We start from the raw sequence: 16,779 nt of genomic DNA, 5'->3' as shown, positions 1-16,779 counted from the left end.
ATCGGCTTTTGAGAGCTGCGAATTTCTATCATGGCGCCCGCAGCCACTGAAACAGAGTGGTCAGTCGAATATGACACTCTGCGACGGGAGAACCTGTTCAAGAATCCTCCCACCGACCACACGGCTTATCCATCGCTGGCCGAGTCGATTCGACCGCATATTGATTCCTTCAATGCTCTCTTCGACGACAGCAAGATCCTAGAAGCAGGATTGAGGGATATCGGTACCAAGACCTTCCTCGATGGTGAACTCGAAACCTATGAGCAGAAGAAGGCCCGCCAAGCAGAAGGCATTCGCCCACCGAAGCGGAATCGCTTGAACGTTCGCGTGCGTGAAATCTTCCTCGAAAAGCCTACCCTGCCCCCCACCAACAAGTACACCACCCGAAACCGTGAGATTTACCCCTCGGAATGTCGAGAGCGTCATGCGACGTACCGTGGTAAGCTCCGCGCTCGCCTCGAGTACCAGGTCAACAATGGAGATTGGATGGAGTCTGTCCGCGAGCTGGGTAATGTCCCGATCATGGTGCGCACCAACCGGTGTCACCTCGAGAAGGCTACCCCGCAGGAGCTTGTTCGACACAACGAAGAATCCGAGGAACTGGGCGGTTTCTACATCGTCAACGGTAACGAGAAACTCATTCGTATGCTGGTCGTCGGCAAGCGTAACTACCCCATGTCTATCATTCGTGGTTCTTTCGTCAAGCGTGGCCAGACCTACACCAAGTTTGGTGTTCAAATACGATCCGTCCGTCCCGATCAGACTTCGCAGACCAACGTGCTTCACTACCTCTCTGATGGAAATGTCACCTTCCGTTTCTCATGGCGCAAGAACGAGTACCTTATTCCCGTGATGATGATTCTCAAGGCCCTTGCCGAGACCAACGATCGCGAAATCTTTGAGTCCATTGTCGGTGGTGCTTCCTCCAAGGGCTTGAACAACACTTTCGTCACGGACCGTGTTGAGCTTTTGTTGAGAACCTACCACGCCTACCAGAAGCACAGCCAGTACGATTGCCGATCTCACTTGGGCAAGGCTTTCCGACCTGTGCTCGGAGTCTCCGCTGATATGCCTGACGAGGAAGTTGGCACAGAGTTCCTTCGCAAGGTTGTTCTCCCCCATCTTGGAAATGAGAATGTCACCGAGGCGCAAGACTGGGACAAGTTCAAGTTGATCACCTTCATGATCCGCAAGCTTTACTCGACAGTTGCAGGAGACTGTGCCCCCGATAACCCCGATGCCGTTTCCAACCAAGAAATTCTGCTTGGTGGGTTCCTTTACGGAATGATTCTGAAGGAACGTATTGAGGAGTGGCTCCGTTCATTCGGTCCCATTGCCAGAGATTGGTCCATCCGCAACAACGGCGCAAAGTTCACCGACGAAGCATTTGAGCGAGACTTCCTTTCTAAGATCGTTAAGCGATCAAACGAGAATATTGGTAATGCGCTCGAGTACTTCCTCTCCACCGGTAACTTGGTCAGTCCTACGGGTCTTGATTTGCAGCAAACCTCAGGTTACACCGTCATTGCAGAGAAGATCAACTTCTACCGTTTCATCAGTCATTTCCGCATGATTCATCGTGGTAGTTTCTTCGCTCAGTTGAAGACTACCACTGTCCGCAAACTGCTCCCAGAAAGTTGGGGTTTCCTTTGCCCCGTTCACACCCCTGATGGATCGCCTTGCGGTTTGCTCAACCATTTGTCGCACAAGTGTTTGATCTCTACAGACAACTTGGATGTATCTCATCTGCCTCGGACTCTGGTTCAGCTTGGTGTCCGGTCTGAGTCTTCCGTGGCTCTGGACGAGAGCGTTGTCGTCCAGTTGGATGGCCGAATCATCGGTTACTGCTCGCCCAAGCAGGCCCAGAGAATCGCCGATACCATTCGGTACTGGAAGGTCGAAGGCAAAAACAACATTCCTCGTGAATTGGAAATTGGATATATTCCCAACTCAAGCGGCGGTCAATACCCAGGTATCTACATGTTCTCCCAATCAGCGAGAATGTACCGCCCTGTCAAGTATCTTGCGCTGGATAAGCTGGATTACGTCGGACCTTTCGAGCAGCCCTTCATGGAGATTGCTTGTGTCGAGTCTGACCTGATTCCTGGTCTTTCGACCCATATTGAGTTCTCACCCACGAATATCCTCTCTATCGTCGCGAACATGACCCCCTTCTCCGACTACAACCAATCTCCCCGTAACATGTACCAGTGTCAGATGAGCAAACAAACCATGGGTACGCCAGGTACCTCGATTGCCCACCGTACCGACAACAAGTTGTACCGCATCCAAACGGGTCAAACGCCAATTGTGCGCCCGCCTCTCTACAACGCCTACGGTCTGGATAACTTCCCCAACGGTATGAACGCAGTCGTGGCTATTATCTCCTACACCGGTTACGACATGGACGACGCTATGATTATCAACAAGTCCGCCCACGAACGTGGCTTCGGTCACGGTACAGTCTACAAGACCAAGGTTGTCACTCTAGCTGAGAACGACTCTCGCCGGAACAAGTCCAAGCGTGAGGTCACCAAGCTGTTTGGATTCGCCCCCGGCGACGAGGTCAAAGAGCAGGTGCGCAACATCATCGACGAGGATGGAATGCCGCACCTGGGTGCTCGCGTCAGGGAAGGTGACAAGATCGCTGCTTGGCACAATGTCCGCTTCGATCCCGCGTCCGACTCGTACGTCAACGTCGATGGAGTCACCCACTACATGAAATACAAGGATGCCGAGGAAGGTTACGTCGACAGCATCCGCCTTATGGGTTCCGAGACTGGTAACGAGCCCGCTCAATCGCTCAGCGTCAAGTACCGAATTCCCCGAAAGCCCGTCATTGGTGACAAGTTCTCCTCTCGTCACGGTCAGAAGGGTGTTTTGTCTCAACTCTGGCCTGCGGTCGACATGCCCTTCTCCGAGAGCGGCATGCAACCTGATCTGATCATCAACCCCCACGCTTTCCCATCCCGTAAGTTCCCCTTTGTCTTCGCATCAAATCCATTCACCAGTCTAACATATCTGTAGGTATGACAATCGCTCAAATGATCGAGTCCATGGCCGGCAAAGCTGGTGCCATGCACGGTCTCCCGCAAGATTCCACTCCCTTCCAATTTTCCGAAGAAAACACCGCAACCGACTACTTCGGTGAGCAGCTTCGCAAAGCCGGCTACAACTACTACGGCAACGAGCCATTGTACAGTGGTATCACAGGCCGCGAGTTCTCCGCCGACATTTACATGGGTCTGGTCTACTACCAGCGTCTGCGTCACATGGTTAACGACAAGTTCCAAGTGCGTACCACTGGTCCCGTCAACGCGCTCACGGGACAGCCCGTGAAGGGTCGTGCGAAGGGTGGTGGTATCCGTGTCGGAGAGATGGAGCGTGATTCGCTCATTGCTCACGGTGCGGCCTTTTTGCTGCAGGATCGTCTCATGAACTGCTCCGACGCCCAGCACACCTGGATCTGTCGCTGCTGTGGTTCCTTCCTGTCCACACAGGTTGCTGTTTCCGGCTCGTCTCGCAACCGCGCGGCTATCAACCCTGGTGCTGCCGCCGCTGCTGCCAAGGCTGCTCCTAACCAGCAGAGCACCAATGCTCACGCTGGTGCTGCTATTGGTGCTGTTGGCGGTGTCAATGGTGTTGTGCGCTGCCGTCGCTGTGCCCGTGAGGCTACCTTTGATGATTCCCGTGCCGAGGTCTGGGAAGATGGCAATGGACACCGCTACGTGGGTGGTGACAATGTTACTATCGTTGCTGTGCCCGGTGTGCTGCGGTACTTGGATGTCGAGTTGGCCGCTATGGGTATCAGAATGAAGTTCCTGGTGGATAACTGATATATCAGTCTCTGACTGGGGATCTCAAAAATTGTTTCCTTGTTTCAATGTCATAGGTGGCGTATACCTGGTTTTAATGATTATACTCATCTGCTTCTTGTCTTATTTTCCTTTTTTGCAAATATTCTTTCGTGTATGAACAGCATTTCCAATCAGAATCAGAAGTGTTAAAGAAAACGGTCTTTGTATATGGGCTACTTCCTATAATCTTCTCTACTCAGCGTTTAACGACCTCAGGATTCAGTTACAACACGATGAGATGTTCATTTTATTGATCCATATTACATACTATTAAACTCGCCACTTCACCATACTTCCACTACTGCATTCCACATATTACATCTCAAATTGAGCTCTCAAATTGAGCTCTCAAGTTGAGCTCTCAAGTTGAGCTCTCAAACCAAGCCTTTCTCCCCCTCGAGCTCACTCTGCACCAAACCGGTCTTCGCACCTGGGAATTCCCTTGTGCGCACCTTGTTCTCAAACAGAATATCCAACTCAGCATAAGAGCGACCCTTGGGCTCAGGAAGTCTGAAGAACGACCAAACAAAACAGCAGATGCACAGTCCACCCCAGAAGAATCCAGCCTTGCCCTTCCAATTCCACGCTTCCACATTCAGCATATAAGGAATAATAATACCAGTCACCAGATTGAGGATGTTATACACATTTCTTGCCAGCACAACAGTCTTGATGCGGAGTCTCGACGACGGAATCTCCGAAACCAGCGAGAAACACACCGGCCCGACAGTCGAGTCATAGATGAACGTATACACAAGCAACATGGATCCTGTAGCCCACGAGAGCGAGGTAGACGCTGCCGGAACAGACACAAAGCCAATCACAAACAGGATGCAGGCCAAAACCGCCAGACCACCCACATATAGGGTGCGGCGACCAAAGTATGTCATGCAAACCCACGAGAATAACGTACCGACAACTCCAATCGCATACTGCGATAGCGACATGGTAAACGACATTGACGTGGCAAGCCCAGCACGCTGGTAGAAGACAGTCGAGTAGCCCATCAGACCACTGCCGCACAGACTCTGCACCGCCCAGACACAGCACGCGATCTCCGTGCGTCGTAGATCAGTCCCCTTGAAGCAGTCCAAATACGTGGCACCAGTCTCGGTACGCTGCTCTATCGCATTCGTATACACAATCATGGAGACGGTTTGCTCGGCGCTGAAAGTAGGGTCGGCACTTTGTCGTGTGAGTCGCTTCACAGACTTAATCGCGTCTTCGCGTCTGTCCTTCCGCACAAGCCACCACGGGCTCTCGGGTGCTAAGTATACTCCAATGAAGATCGGCACCGGCCATATCCACTGCACGGCAAAGGGAATGCGGTACGCCCACTGATCAACACGGTCGACGAGACCCCTCAGCACGCCTGAGGCGGCGAGCTGTCCGAATACCCAGCATAGGTTGACATAGGTGGTCAAGTAGGCGCGCAGTGCGACGGGGCAGACCTCTGAAGCGTATGTGACTGTGAGGGTCTGGTAGACGCCGAGGGGGATACCCATGAGCAGCTCGCCGGCGACAAGGGTCTGGACATTTGGAGCGAAGAAGAGGATGAAGATCAAACCGACGGTGGCGGCGAGACAGGTCATTAGGGTTCTGCGGTAGCCGTAGCGTTCGGAGACGATACCGTTAATGAAGAGACCGATGATCTGACCGACGCTCATTCCGTTGGTCATGCCTAATTGCCAGGGGGCGGAGAGGCCGTATTTGCCGTCGGACTGGAGATGGCCGTATTTCTTGTTGAAGGCCGGGTAAGCGAAGAATGAGCCGATCAGGGCCGTGTCGTAGCCTTCCATGATGATGGCGCACGAGAGGAGGAGGGACCAGCCCACGGCCTTGGGGTAGAGCCTGAGAGCTTCCATGGCGGTCATGTTGTGCTCCTTTTCGATGGCGGCATGAGCTTCTGCGGTGGTTTTGAGGTCTGTGAATTCCTCCACGTCATTGCCTGCTGGTTCGATTGAGTCATGTCTCTCGACATGACTGGTGGCTAGCTTTTCAGACGCCATTGCTGGATTGGAGGGAAACGAAGGCCCTCAAGATGATTCGAGGTTGTTGGATGTGAAACTGGATAGAGAAGTATTTTGGGGTGTTCCATACTTATATACCAAATCGTGTCAATGTTCGTCGATGGTTTGTCCTTAACGAGCGAGGACGGGACTGGGGTTCGATTGGCCCACTTGTCCGTCGAGTTTAATCCTTGTTTAATCCTTTCAGCGAGCGGGAATAGTGGCGTGGAGGATCTTTCCCCGGTTTATCTGCACGGGGTATGTCGGGTCAGCCCACTATCCCCGGATTTTCTGAGAGAGTCATGATTGGACTGCTGTCGGGCCGGAGAGGGATGAAGAGGCATTTGTGCATCTTCATTCGCTTTGCCAACGTCCCGCATGGGCGTTTTCCTCCAGCCATTTTCGTATTGGTTGTCTTGGGTTGTTCTCAGGCTATCCTAAACTGTCTTAGGGCTGTCGCTTCTCTCAAACGAGTTAGAGGAAGCCGGGGGAATATCGTCAGGTGATTGGTGAAAGATCGGCCCGACATACCCCTTTCCCCCTCAATTTTGTCGATCTAACGAAGGTCAGTTAGGCCCGGAAAAGAGACGAATCGGCTGGAGATCGTCGGCATTTCACATGGCCCAGACGGTTGGAATGCTCGGCATGCCCCCCGGATCGTGCGATTGAGTGGAAATAAGTGGAAATCGCCAACAGACTGAAACAACACCAACCATGCACTAAAAGCAAACCCCGACAAAATGTATGGCACAAGATACTGCAAATAACGACAGTCGGCCCGACATCGAGTCAATGAACACCATGGCCCTCCCTCTATGAGAAGCCTGGACTCCATCGTCGATACCAAAGTAGGCAGTGCAATGATTATCTAAAATTGAATGCTTTAGGCACATATATATAGCCTCCTCGAGTTCTCCTATGTTGGAGCTGTCTTTGATCTTCTGTTACCATCCCTTGTGCAATCCCTTACACATTCACCATGTCTCCTGCTATAGTGGGCGAAAAGTGGTGGAAAAATTCCATCATCTACCAAATATATCCCGCCAGCTTCAAAGATTCCAATGGCGATGGCATTGGCGACATCCCAGGCATTATCTCCTCCCTTGATTACATCACAAGCCTTGGTGTCGATGTAGTCTGGCTGTGTCCCATGTATGACAGCCCACAGATTGATATGGGCTATGACATTTCCGACTACCAAAGTGTGTATGGCCCATACGGTACTGTGGAGGATATGGAGACCCTCATCGATGCATGCCACAAGCGAGGACTTCGAATTATCCTGGACTTGGTGGTGAATCACACCTCAGACCAGCACCAATGGTTCAAAGATTCCCGCTCTTCAAAGACAAACCCCAAGCGCGACTGGTACATCTGGAAGCCAGCGAAATACGACGCCAATGGAAACCGTCAGCCGCCCAACAACTGGCGCAGCATTTTCGGAGGTAGTGCGTGGGAATGGGACGAGAAAACAGAGGAGTATTATCTCCATCTGTTCTGTGTTGAACAACCCGATGTCAACTGGGAGAATGCCGAGACTCGCAAGGAAATCTACGAGTCTGCAATGGAATTCTGGCTGCAGAAGGGCGTGGATGGATTCCGCGTCGACACAGTCAACATGTACAGCAAGCACCCCGAGTATGCCAATGCTCCAATCCTTGACCCAAAGTCCGATACACAGCCTGCTTTCGATCTGTTCTGCAATGGTCCTCGCATTCACGAGTACATAGGCGAGATGAACGAGGTGCTTTCCAAATACGATGCAATGACCGTTGGCGAACTGCCAAACACACATACCGTGGACGGTGTTCTGCGCTTTGTCTCAGCAGCTGAGAAGCAGCTGAGTATGGTCTTCCAATTCGATCTCGTGGACCTCGGTCAGGGCAAGGACTATAAGTTCCTGACCAATTTCCCGGGATGGAATCTACGAGAATTGAAAGCCGCCATCAAGTCCACACAAGATCTTCTCAAGGGCACCGATGCATGGACGACAGTGTTCATGGAGAACCACGATCAGGGCCGCTCTGTGAGTCGGTTCGGCTCTGATAAGACACCCGAGTTCAGGGTTCGGTCTGCAAAGATGCTTGCCATGATGCAAGGTACACTTTCCGGCACCCAGTTTATCTACCAGGGTCAAGAGATTGGAATGGTGAATGCGCCCCGGGAGTGGACGATTGATGAATACAAAGATATCGATAGCACCAACTACTACCGAATGACAGCCAAATTGTCTGGCGATGATCCAGTTGCATTGAGCACGGCCATGGATTCTCTGCAGCATTTGGCGAGAGATCACTCCAGACTCCCCATGCAGTGGAGTGCTGAAGCTAATGCGGGCTTTTCACCGGCCTCCTCGGCAAAGCCGTGGATGCGCCCGCATGACAATTACCCCGAGATCAATGTGAAGCTCCAGGAGAAAGATTCATCTTCTGTTCTTTCGTTCTGGAAACAGATGAATGAGCTGCGCAAGGAGTATGCCGACCTACTCGTCTTTGGAGAGTTTGATATTCTCGACGAGCCAAATCAGAGTGTCTTCACCTATACCAAGACAGCTCACAGCCGGACTATTTTGGTGGTTCTTAACTTCTCGGACACTACACAGAAGTTCGAGAAACCGGATTCTGTAAAGAGCGAGAATTGGAAATTGTTGGTTGGCAATGTAGATGAACCCAAGGAGGACTTGGAGGCGTTTGAAGGAAGAGTCTTTTTGGTTTAGGGCTGGGATATACTACTGGTTAGATACCTCATAGTCAACGTCCAATAGAGGACATTACGGCAGATTACAATCAATTACACTCTTTGAATGATTCAGGTCAAATTTGTATATTCAATCTTCGACGTAAACGTCCTAGTATATATATACCTAGTAAGCCACTACGCACTCTAGGTTCACCCCAGTTCACCCCAGTTCACCCCGGATTCTAATCTTACCAAGCTTTTAATTAGTGCATAAATCGACGGGGTAGACCTACCTAAGTAAGTCTCACATGTTCATTTTCTATAATTCCCGAATATAGTCCGCGGAGAATAAGCCCGTGGCGCTAAGAGGACGAATTGCCAAGGCCCCAACGACGCGGGGAAAAGAAGTACATGTTTCGACTAAACATCAACAGATCTACCCCTGACCCCTTGAGACCCCAGAGAAAATGGCTAGTCCAACTTCCCAGTCGCGAGTCCCTAAAGCGTGTGACCCATGTAACCGTCGCAAGGTTCGCTGCAACGGCCAGCAAAGATGTCAGCAATGCGAGCACCTCGATCTCCTCTGCACCTACACAGAGAACCGTTCATTGCGATCAAGAAAACATTCACTACGCCGAGGAGCCGTTATCTCGAAATACAAGAGCGCTAACACCAAAACAACCACTCTGACGCCACTCCTCTCTCCTCCACTGGCACCTGTAGCCTCACTCCAACTACCGACCTCGTACTTTGAAAGCCTAATACCAGCCTACATGACCTATGTATATCCCTTCAGCCCACTCATCACCGACACAGAAGTGCGTCTGTCAATATCGAAAATGAACGAAAGAGAGCACGCAGCCTTCATCTACGCCTTCACCGCAGTCACCCTGGACCTAACCCGGTCCTCCCAAGTCACCGCATCCAGCACTCCACCAATATCAACTCAAATAACTGACCTAATGCGCCAGTCCGTGGAAACCCAACAACCACTAGTAATAGGCTTCCGACCCTCAATTCTCCGCGCCACAACAAGCGTCTTCATCCAGATGTGCGCCATGAGCCTGGGCCACTACGACCTGGGCTTCTTCTACCTGCGCGAAGCAATCAGCATGATCCAGATGCTTCGCATCGACGACAAAACTGTCAACGTTGGCCTCAGCACGGCAGAACGAGCCCGACGCCAAAGACTGTATTGGCAATGTTTCATCCACGAGCGATTCATGTCAATCGTGAATTTCACTCCGGCGATGCTGCCCCCGCACACGCAGTACCCCGAAGACGACTCGTCCGTGGGCATTGGCATCCAGCAAGGCTGGACGCAGGTGATCAAGACGTTCTGCATGCTAGATACGTCTTTTATCAGTTTGTGGATTGGGGACCGTACACAGGTGACTGCGTCTTGGGTTGAGCGGAAACACCGCGAGCTAGATGATGCATTGTGGGAGGTGGAGGTTTCGGCGCTGTCGGAGTTGCAGCAGGCAGATTTGGTTATTACGAGGCAGTGGATGAGGACTCTGTTATGGCAGATGGCCATGTCGAATTGTTTGCTTAGTTCGCATGCGTCGTGTCCGTCGTTGGAGCTGGAGATGCCGCTGAGATTGTCGAGTCAGCTCAGGCAGTTTTTGACGAAGATCTCGCAGAATACGATTCGTATGCATGGATCGTCGATGATTAGCAAGTTGTTGGAGATTATTAATACTATTGCTGATGTGGTGATTCATGTACCGCAGGCGACTAGGGAGGAGACGACGAGTCGCATTGATGATATTGTGTTTATGCAGGGTGTTGTGCTTTCATTTCACAATTTGCAGGTTATGCCGAAGGATATTCTGTTGGATAAGTTTCGATTGATTAGGGGGAGGTTTCCACATATTGAGGTGGCTATGCAGTTGGCTGTTTAGTTGGAGGTCAGAGATATTCTGGCAAGGGGGCCAGGCGAAAGACAGGACTACTAATTTGAGATGGAGCGTGTGTTTAGCAGATTGCCATCCAACTGAACAGCAGCATATAAGTTGAAACCAGTGTTGACACTTGAAACCTAAGCATAATCCAATGACATATTGATATCAATATTACACACAAAAATCATTCCTCTAGACCCGCTTACAACGCAGATGTCACGTTAGAGAACTCGCCCTTCTCGAGCTTTGTGTTCCAGAAGATAGGGTTCATGTCATCGAATCCGTGGTGCACCCATCCCTCTTCCTTGACGTGGTACAGGTTAATGAAACCACCGGAGTAGGCATCACGGTGCATGGCAGCCAGAATGGCCCGACGGCCGAGGTTCAATGCCTCCTCCTCAGTCAGCTCGTATTTGTACTCGGCGTCCAGCACACCGTAGGCGAAAGTCTGACCGGATCCAACACAGAACAGGTTACCGGGGAGGCGGGTGCCGTCGGAATCAATGTAGTACAGGGCGGGTCCTTCTTGGGGCGTCATCTAGAGATCATTGTCAGTCTCCGAACACCATGGCTATGAATGATGTATGGGACGTACTCCTGCTAACATAGTTCCCATGCTAAGTCCGTATCCCTTGTAGGCGTAAGTGAGGTTGGCAAGAATCTTCGATGCGGCCGCAACAGTGATACGGCGCTTGTGTCGGATTTCTAGATGGAAATTCATCAGCATTGTCCTTCCACTTCCTGAAAATATCAAGAATCGAGCTGGCTTACCATGCAGAGTGCACTGCTGACTCAGATACCGCAACCAATATTGGCAATCCTGGCAATTCGCAACAATCATCAGCAACCAACGTCCACCACACCATCACTTGTGGTCAAAACTTACAGCTGCACCACCGGCCATCGTTCCCAGAAGACCTGGCGTCGGCTCATTTGTCTTCTTGTCCTCACCTCGGCTCAACCGCGATACAGGAATGACCTTCTTGACTGTCTGACTGGCAATCCAGTTGCCGGCTGTTGCTCGTGAATCGGTGCACACGATCTATCTCAATATATCAATCAGCACAACATGCTCCAAAATCAAGAAAACCAAGATAGAATCGAAAGATAGGAGGACAACGTACGATACCACCCTGGAATCGGAAGGCCAGAGTTGTTGTGCCGTGAGCGAGCTTGATAGGACAGCTGGGATTGGAGTGGTCATCGGTCATGGCACGTAAGAAAGCAGAGTGCTAGATAAAGGAAACCAGTGTCAGTCCATTATTTCATTTGTTTCAATCATAGATAGGTTCTGGTTGGCGGTTATCTTGGGCATAGCTGTGATGACAGCACATCTTAGGTTGACGTCAGGATAGACATCCATCCCCCGGCCAAACCGCCATCCAGAGCAAAAAGAATCTGCAACGATATTCATCGGGAACTCACGTTGTCGACAGGAGGAAGGCTGAACTTCAGCGAAAGTGGAGGAACGCTCGCAGTGAGGTCCTGCTGCTCTTGCTCTGAGTACATCTCATTCTGATGGGGAGCGCGCGAGTATTGGGAAACAAGCTTATCCATTGTGTGATGAAGTGGAAGAAAATAAGGGGAAAATTAGAAAAAAGATGCTGGGAAGACGTGAAAGGGATTCTGGTGAGACAGTCGAGCGATGGTTGAAGCTCCGCTGGAGCTCGGGGTTTCCGCGTCACTCTGGCGCCTATGGTCACGTGAATTATCTACTACAAAATCGCGATTTGATACTCTGTTTGATATTATATTATTATCATTTTGGAAAGAGAAGAAGATAAAAGACTGAATTAATGAATTAACGAATTAGCGAATTAAACTTTGCAATACACAATTTGCATATTTCCTGAGTATAGACCCCCCATGTTCAGTGCCAACGCCTTCCCGAAAACACCTGCACCGTTTGGTGCCTAATCTGAGGCGAGGAATCGAGTTTACACATAACAGCTGAAGTATGTCCGTATCGAACTAAAAAGGACATCACTGGACCTTTGAGAAGGAATCGATCAAGCAGAGGTAGGCTCGACCACCATCTTCGCGGGCAGCGCACCGCTTCCCACTGGTTCGGTGAAACCCTCAGTCACAGAGACATTCTCGAGAACATCCGACTGCTGTTCTGACACATCCTCGAGTCCATTGACGCCATTAGCCTGAGCCCGAGACTCCCGCTCGGTGGAGGAGCCGATAGGCTCGACGCTGGGTTCCCAATCACGGAGATCATTCTCAGCATCCTCGAGAACCTGGCGTGCCGAGAGCTCATGGTCATACGCCTGGCGTGCATCACCAGGGACAACAGGAGTGTCATCAATGTAGTGGAGCAGACGACGAGCGTGACGAGCCAGAATAGTCTGCTTCTCGGCGCGCTCAATAACGGCCGCCAGATGGATATCATAGGCCTCCTTGATCTTTTGCCGGGTCTGCAGATGAGATAAACATTAGCCAGTCGGAACCAACTTTACACATTACATAAGAACAGAGCGAAATCAGGATCAAACGTACGATATTAGACAGCTGCGCCTCAGCAACCAAGTTCTGAGCCTCAGCCCGGACAAGCTCATGCTCCAGCGTAACCAGACGTGGGCTGCTGGGATCCTTGTACTTGAGCTTGGCAATCTCGTCGGTGACCTTCTGACGCTGCTCGCGCGATGGCTGAACCGAGGCCTCCATGTTGCGAATCTGCTTCAGGATACTACGGTAGTCCTCGAGGTTCTGCGCAAAGCTGTCTTCCTGCTCGCCTATCTCGGCAAGCAGGACACCGAGCTTGTCGGAGATGTCGGAGACATTGTCGTCTTCAGTCGACTCTCCCCATTCAGAGAGCTGGGCGGCGATCGAGACGCGCTCACGGCCGGCAGCTTCGTGGGCACCGATAGCGGTGTTCTCGCTTTTGATCAGCTTGGTCATCTTGCGACTAAGCTCCGGCGCTTGCATCCCACGGAGGGTCGAGATGTTGAACCGCTGCCGGTTGGCAGGCGGCTCTTTGCGCGATCGGAATGAAAGGTTGCGGTTCCTAGTTGGTTTAGTCAAAGTGAGAGGTTATAGAATGTAGAATACGTACATCTTGTCTCTTGTGTAGATATGGTTCAATACAAGCTAGGATTGGGAGGATGTTAAGACGAGAAATTGAGAAAGCTGAATCTATAGGGAGGCAATGGAAAGTCATGTGGCACCTTCCTATAGATGACGATATGCTCGAACCCTATTCTCTTCTCTCTTTTCTTTTTGTCAGAGAGGAAGTATAGTCCCGGCTGACGTCATGAACGGGGAGGGGCGGATGTCGAATTCATGCACATCACCTTGTCCGATTGCGGAAATACTAAGCTTAATGCTGTAGAATAATCCTGAGTGGTGATGGTCTATATAAGTTTTGAGTGACCTTGGAAAGTATCTAGCCCTGGGCTGATCGTCATTCTCCACTTCCCGATCCACAGAGCCCCAGAGACTTGTTAGTTGATTACAATGCTATATGCACTTCCAAGGTTCATAGATATAGGTACATGTCATAATCATGGAAAAGAGAATTGTCTCTTTATTTTCAGATTCTGACTATGCGTGGACGCAATTGCTACCTTCCTAATTGGGAGATATTTGATTCGATCAATCCTACGGCGGAAGATACGATGAAAAATAGGGATTAAATTCATGAGATCCCACCCTCTATCCTCTCAATTCGAGGCGAGAAAAAAAAAAAGAAATTCGCTAAGCCAGAGGAAATAAAGAATCTCCCCTGGCCATCTGATGGTACACAACCAGCTAAAGCACCCTGCATAAATTCAGACCCCGCAACGCCTGGAACAGATCAGAATGACTGATCCGCAGATTCATTCGTTAAAAAAAATAAACACCGCCCCCCCCCCTTTCGTATGGAAAGATCTTAGGGCAGACTAGGAAATGTCATCCGTATCGGGGTTGTGTGAGTGTTCGTTGTCAGATGCATGGAATGCGTCACCAAACGCCGAGTTCTCTAGGTCTGGCAAGTCAAGCCCATCGTTCTGCTCGCTATAAGCCGCCAAAGCATCCCCGGCACTGTCGATGTTGGTAAAGTCGAAGTCTTCACCGACCGGCCCATGATCTTTGGCCTCATTGTTCACCATCACCCAGTCGTTGGTCTGGCCATTGGTGCCACCGTGGAGCTGGTCGCCCAAATCCATGTCAACATCACCGGACATATCAGCGCCGTGGATTGGTTGTCCATTGACAGAAACGCCTGAGACTACGCCTGCACCAACTCCTGGGCTTCCAAACTGGTTGAGTAGGTGGGAATCGTCGTCCATGACCATATCATTGGTAAACGAGTCAGGCTCGTCTTTGTGTTCGGGTTCAATCTTCTCCAGTAAACCACCCTTCTCGACACAGGATACCTTGGGCTCGGCAACGATTTGTTTATTCCAGGCAGTCTCAACTTCCCGGACTACCTCGTCAACCCTGTATTTGGCCTTATCTTCAATGTAATCCAATTGTGGGGTTTCATCCTCCGTTGGAATAACCACTCGGCCCTCCAGTCTCCAAATCTCCGGGCCCTTTTCGGTCGGGTCAGCAGCAGACTCTCGGAGGCGCAACTCGGCATCCTTGAGCAATGAGGTTCGGTTGAAACGTTGCATCCGGCGGGCATGTTGCTTCTTCAAGTTTTCGATCTCGGCGGTCATGTCCGCCACCTTTTTAGAGACCCGCTCAGCAAACTCCTTTGCCTTGGCCGGCTCCATCTTGTTAGCTTGCGGGGCGTCGCCCGCCTCCTGGCCTTCCCCACCAGGTGTTCCAACAGGAGCATCGAAGAAACCTGCGGTCAGGGACTCGAGCTCTCCCTTTCGGCCTAGGCCCAAAGAAACTGGTGTGATTTGTGAAATACTGTATGGCGACGCGAAGATTTCCTCCATCCACTCGTGATGCTGCTGGTATCGCATTTTGCTGACATCGCGGGGCGTCAATAGATCCATAGCGTCACCACTGGAGACGTCCTCATCTTCAATAGCAAAATCAGCTGTTGCAGAAGCGAGGGCCGCCGACGGCGCACGGTGTCCGCGTGGCCCTTTGGCCACGGGTGCATTGGGCGCAACTGCACCTGGATGACCCTGGGGGGCATAGAAACCAGGTCCGCGAGGCGCAGCAGCCGGAAAAGCACCGGGCTGAGCAAAGTTCTGTGGAGTCATTTGCGGGAAATTGATAACCGGCCAGCTGTTGCGATCATGAAGCAAAAAGTCCTTGCGGGCCAATTGCCCTTGGCTCTGAAGGAAGCGGCGCTGGCCCATCATGCCCTGGATTTGGGGTGTAACTTGGATCCGGTTTGCAGGCGCGTGATCCTGCGGCGCCGCACGGGTGTAGTGCACAATCCATAGTGATGGGTCGGGTTGGGGAGCATTCGGTACTTTGGAAGAGGTAATGCGGTAGCGCTTGCGGCAGTGGGTCGCCACGGGCTCATTGGGAGGGTGGAAACCGCTTCGGTGAAGGTACATCTCGACGGTCTGTATCCTCAGGTATTAGAATGGAGCCCACATAGAGTAAGGGAAGCTTTGTCGCAGGAAACATACATAGCCACGAGATTCAAAGGTAAAGGCCTGTTCCTGATCGGCCCAGATATAGCCATCACTAGCAAAATTATTGCCTAGGTGGTTTTGTGGCTGCCATGTAAGCATGACAGTACCATCCGGGGGACCATCTAAGAATGTCCAATGCATTGGCTGGGTTTGGCAGATCCGGGGTGCGCTCGTCAAATACTCGACAGCGGTCTCGGAGGGCATCATATGCATGCTAGGGTACCGGTTGCGCGAAACCAGGTGCATGTGCGGGAGCTATCATGATTGCGACAAGATTAGTGGGGGGTACAGATCATGAGTCAATCAACATAGGAAGTTGTTGGGGTCTTACCAGCTGCCCCGGGATGCGTGTGGCCGGGTCATCCATATTGGAGGCTTGATTGCTAAGTGCAATCAACTTTAGGAAGATATGATTAAATTAATTTCAGATCAAGTGAGGTAATTGGGATGCGATGGAGGTAGACAGGGCAAGAGCAATGAAGGATGGAGGTGTTCAATGAACGCGACACTACGCGGGAGATTTTTGATACGGTATCCGATACAGACCTGATATGCACAACACCTGAATTTACAGGCGTCAATTATCTTTCATGTGTCTTTCGGGTTTGAAAGGTCTATATCCCTTATTTATGTAATTTTGTGTAGTTATATAGTAGACAATAAGTGAATGTTTTTGCATACTCTGTTCATAGAAGGAATTAAAGAAAATTTGAATGGACATTGATAAATGAGAAAACGTGTAACTATTCTACACATTTGACAAACTAACTTACTACTTTTTTTCTATTAAATACATTGG

The 16,779-nt window shown here is 50.9% G+C and overlaps 7 protein-coding genes across 7 annotated transcripts; 3 read left to right on the top strand and 4 right to left on the bottom strand.

Annotated features, from left to right (window-relative positions):
* Nucleotides 1-30: 30 nt before the first annotated feature.
* On the top strand, nt 31-3,836 carry N7447_005454 (DNA-directed RNA polymerase I core subunit RPA135; the record flags this gene model as incomplete). Its single annotated transcript, XM_057229716.1, has 2 exons — nt 31-2,971; nt 3,028-3,836. 2 exons carry the CDS (start codon nt 31-33, stop codon nt 3,834-3,836), a joined length of 3,750 nt encoding a protein of 1,249 aa, XP_057084806.1.
* A 395-nt stretch (nt 3,837-4,231) lies between these two features.
* Nucleotides 4,232-5,866, bottom strand: N7447_005453 (MFS maltose permease MalP; the record flags this gene model as incomplete). The annotated part of the gene is made up of 1 exon (XM_057229715.1): nt 4,232-5,866. The coding sequence occupies one exon, from the start codon at nt 5,864-5,866 to the stop codon at nt 4,232-4,234; it is 1,635 nt and encodes a 544-aa protein (XP_057084805.1).
* Nucleotides 5,867-6,845: 979 nt separating this feature from the next.
* N7447_005452 (glycoside hydrolase family 13 protein) lies at nt 6,846-8,582 on the top strand (the record flags this gene model as incomplete). Its single annotated transcript, XM_057229714.1, has 1 exon — nt 6,846-8,582. One exon carries the CDS (start codon nt 6,846-6,848, stop codon nt 8,580-8,582), a length of 1,737 nt encoding a protein of 578 aa, XP_057084804.1.
* A 430-nt stretch (nt 8,583-9,012) lies between these two features.
* N7447_005451 (Zn(II)2Cys6 transcription factor) lies at nt 9,013-10,449 on the top strand (the record flags this gene model as incomplete). Its single annotated transcript, XM_057229713.1, has 1 exon — nt 9,013-10,449. The coding sequence occupies one exon, from the start codon at nt 9,013-9,015 to the stop codon at nt 10,447-10,449; it is 1,437 nt and encodes a 478-aa protein (XP_057084803.1).
* Nucleotides 10,450-10,641: 192 nt separating this feature from the next.
* pre2 (proteasome core particle subunit beta 5) lies at nt 10,642-12,006 on the bottom strand (the record flags this gene model as incomplete). The annotated part of the gene is made up of 6 exons (XM_057229712.1): nt 10,642-10,987; nt 11,045-11,154; nt 11,221-11,269; nt 11,336-11,491; nt 11,574-11,681; nt 11,875-12,006. The coding sequence occupies 6 exons, from the start codon at nt 12,004-12,006 to the stop codon at nt 10,652-10,654; spliced, it is 891 nt and encodes a 296-aa protein (XP_057084802.1). The 3' UTR covers nt 10,642-10,651.
* A 452-nt stretch (nt 12,007-12,458) lies between these two features.
* Nucleotides 12,459-13,707, bottom strand: N7447_005449 (Eisosome component PIL1/LSP1 family protein; the record flags this gene model as incomplete). The annotated part of the gene is made up of 3 exons (XM_057229711.1): nt 12,459-12,869; nt 12,952-13,459; nt 13,703-13,707. The coding sequence occupies 3 exons, from the start codon at nt 13,705-13,707 to the stop codon at nt 12,459-12,461; spliced, it is 924 nt and encodes a 307-aa protein (XP_057084801.1).
* Nucleotides 13,708-14,333: 626 nt separating this feature from the next.
* On the bottom strand, nt 14,334-16,347 carry N7447_005448 (uncharacterized protein; the record flags this gene model as incomplete). The annotated part of the gene is made up of 3 exons (XM_057229710.1): nt 14,334-15,908; nt 15,975-16,235; nt 16,312-16,347. 3 exons carry the CDS (start codon nt 16,345-16,347, stop codon nt 14,334-14,336), a joined length of 1,872 nt encoding a protein of 623 aa, XP_057084800.1.
* Nucleotides 16,348-16,779: the final 432 nt, after the last annotated feature.

Source organism: Penicillium robsamsonii (genome assembly GCF_028829455.1).
Source record: "Penicillium robsamsonii strain IBT 29466 chromosome Unknown utg000003l_segment0_segment0, whole genome shotgun sequence".
Taxonomy (NCBI): domain Eukaryota; kingdom Fungi; phylum Ascomycota; class Eurotiomycetes; order Eurotiales; family Aspergillaceae; genus Penicillium; species Penicillium robsamsonii.
The sequence above is the reverse complement of the archived record's forward strand: the minus strand, read 5'-3'. Positions and strand labels throughout refer to the sequence as shown.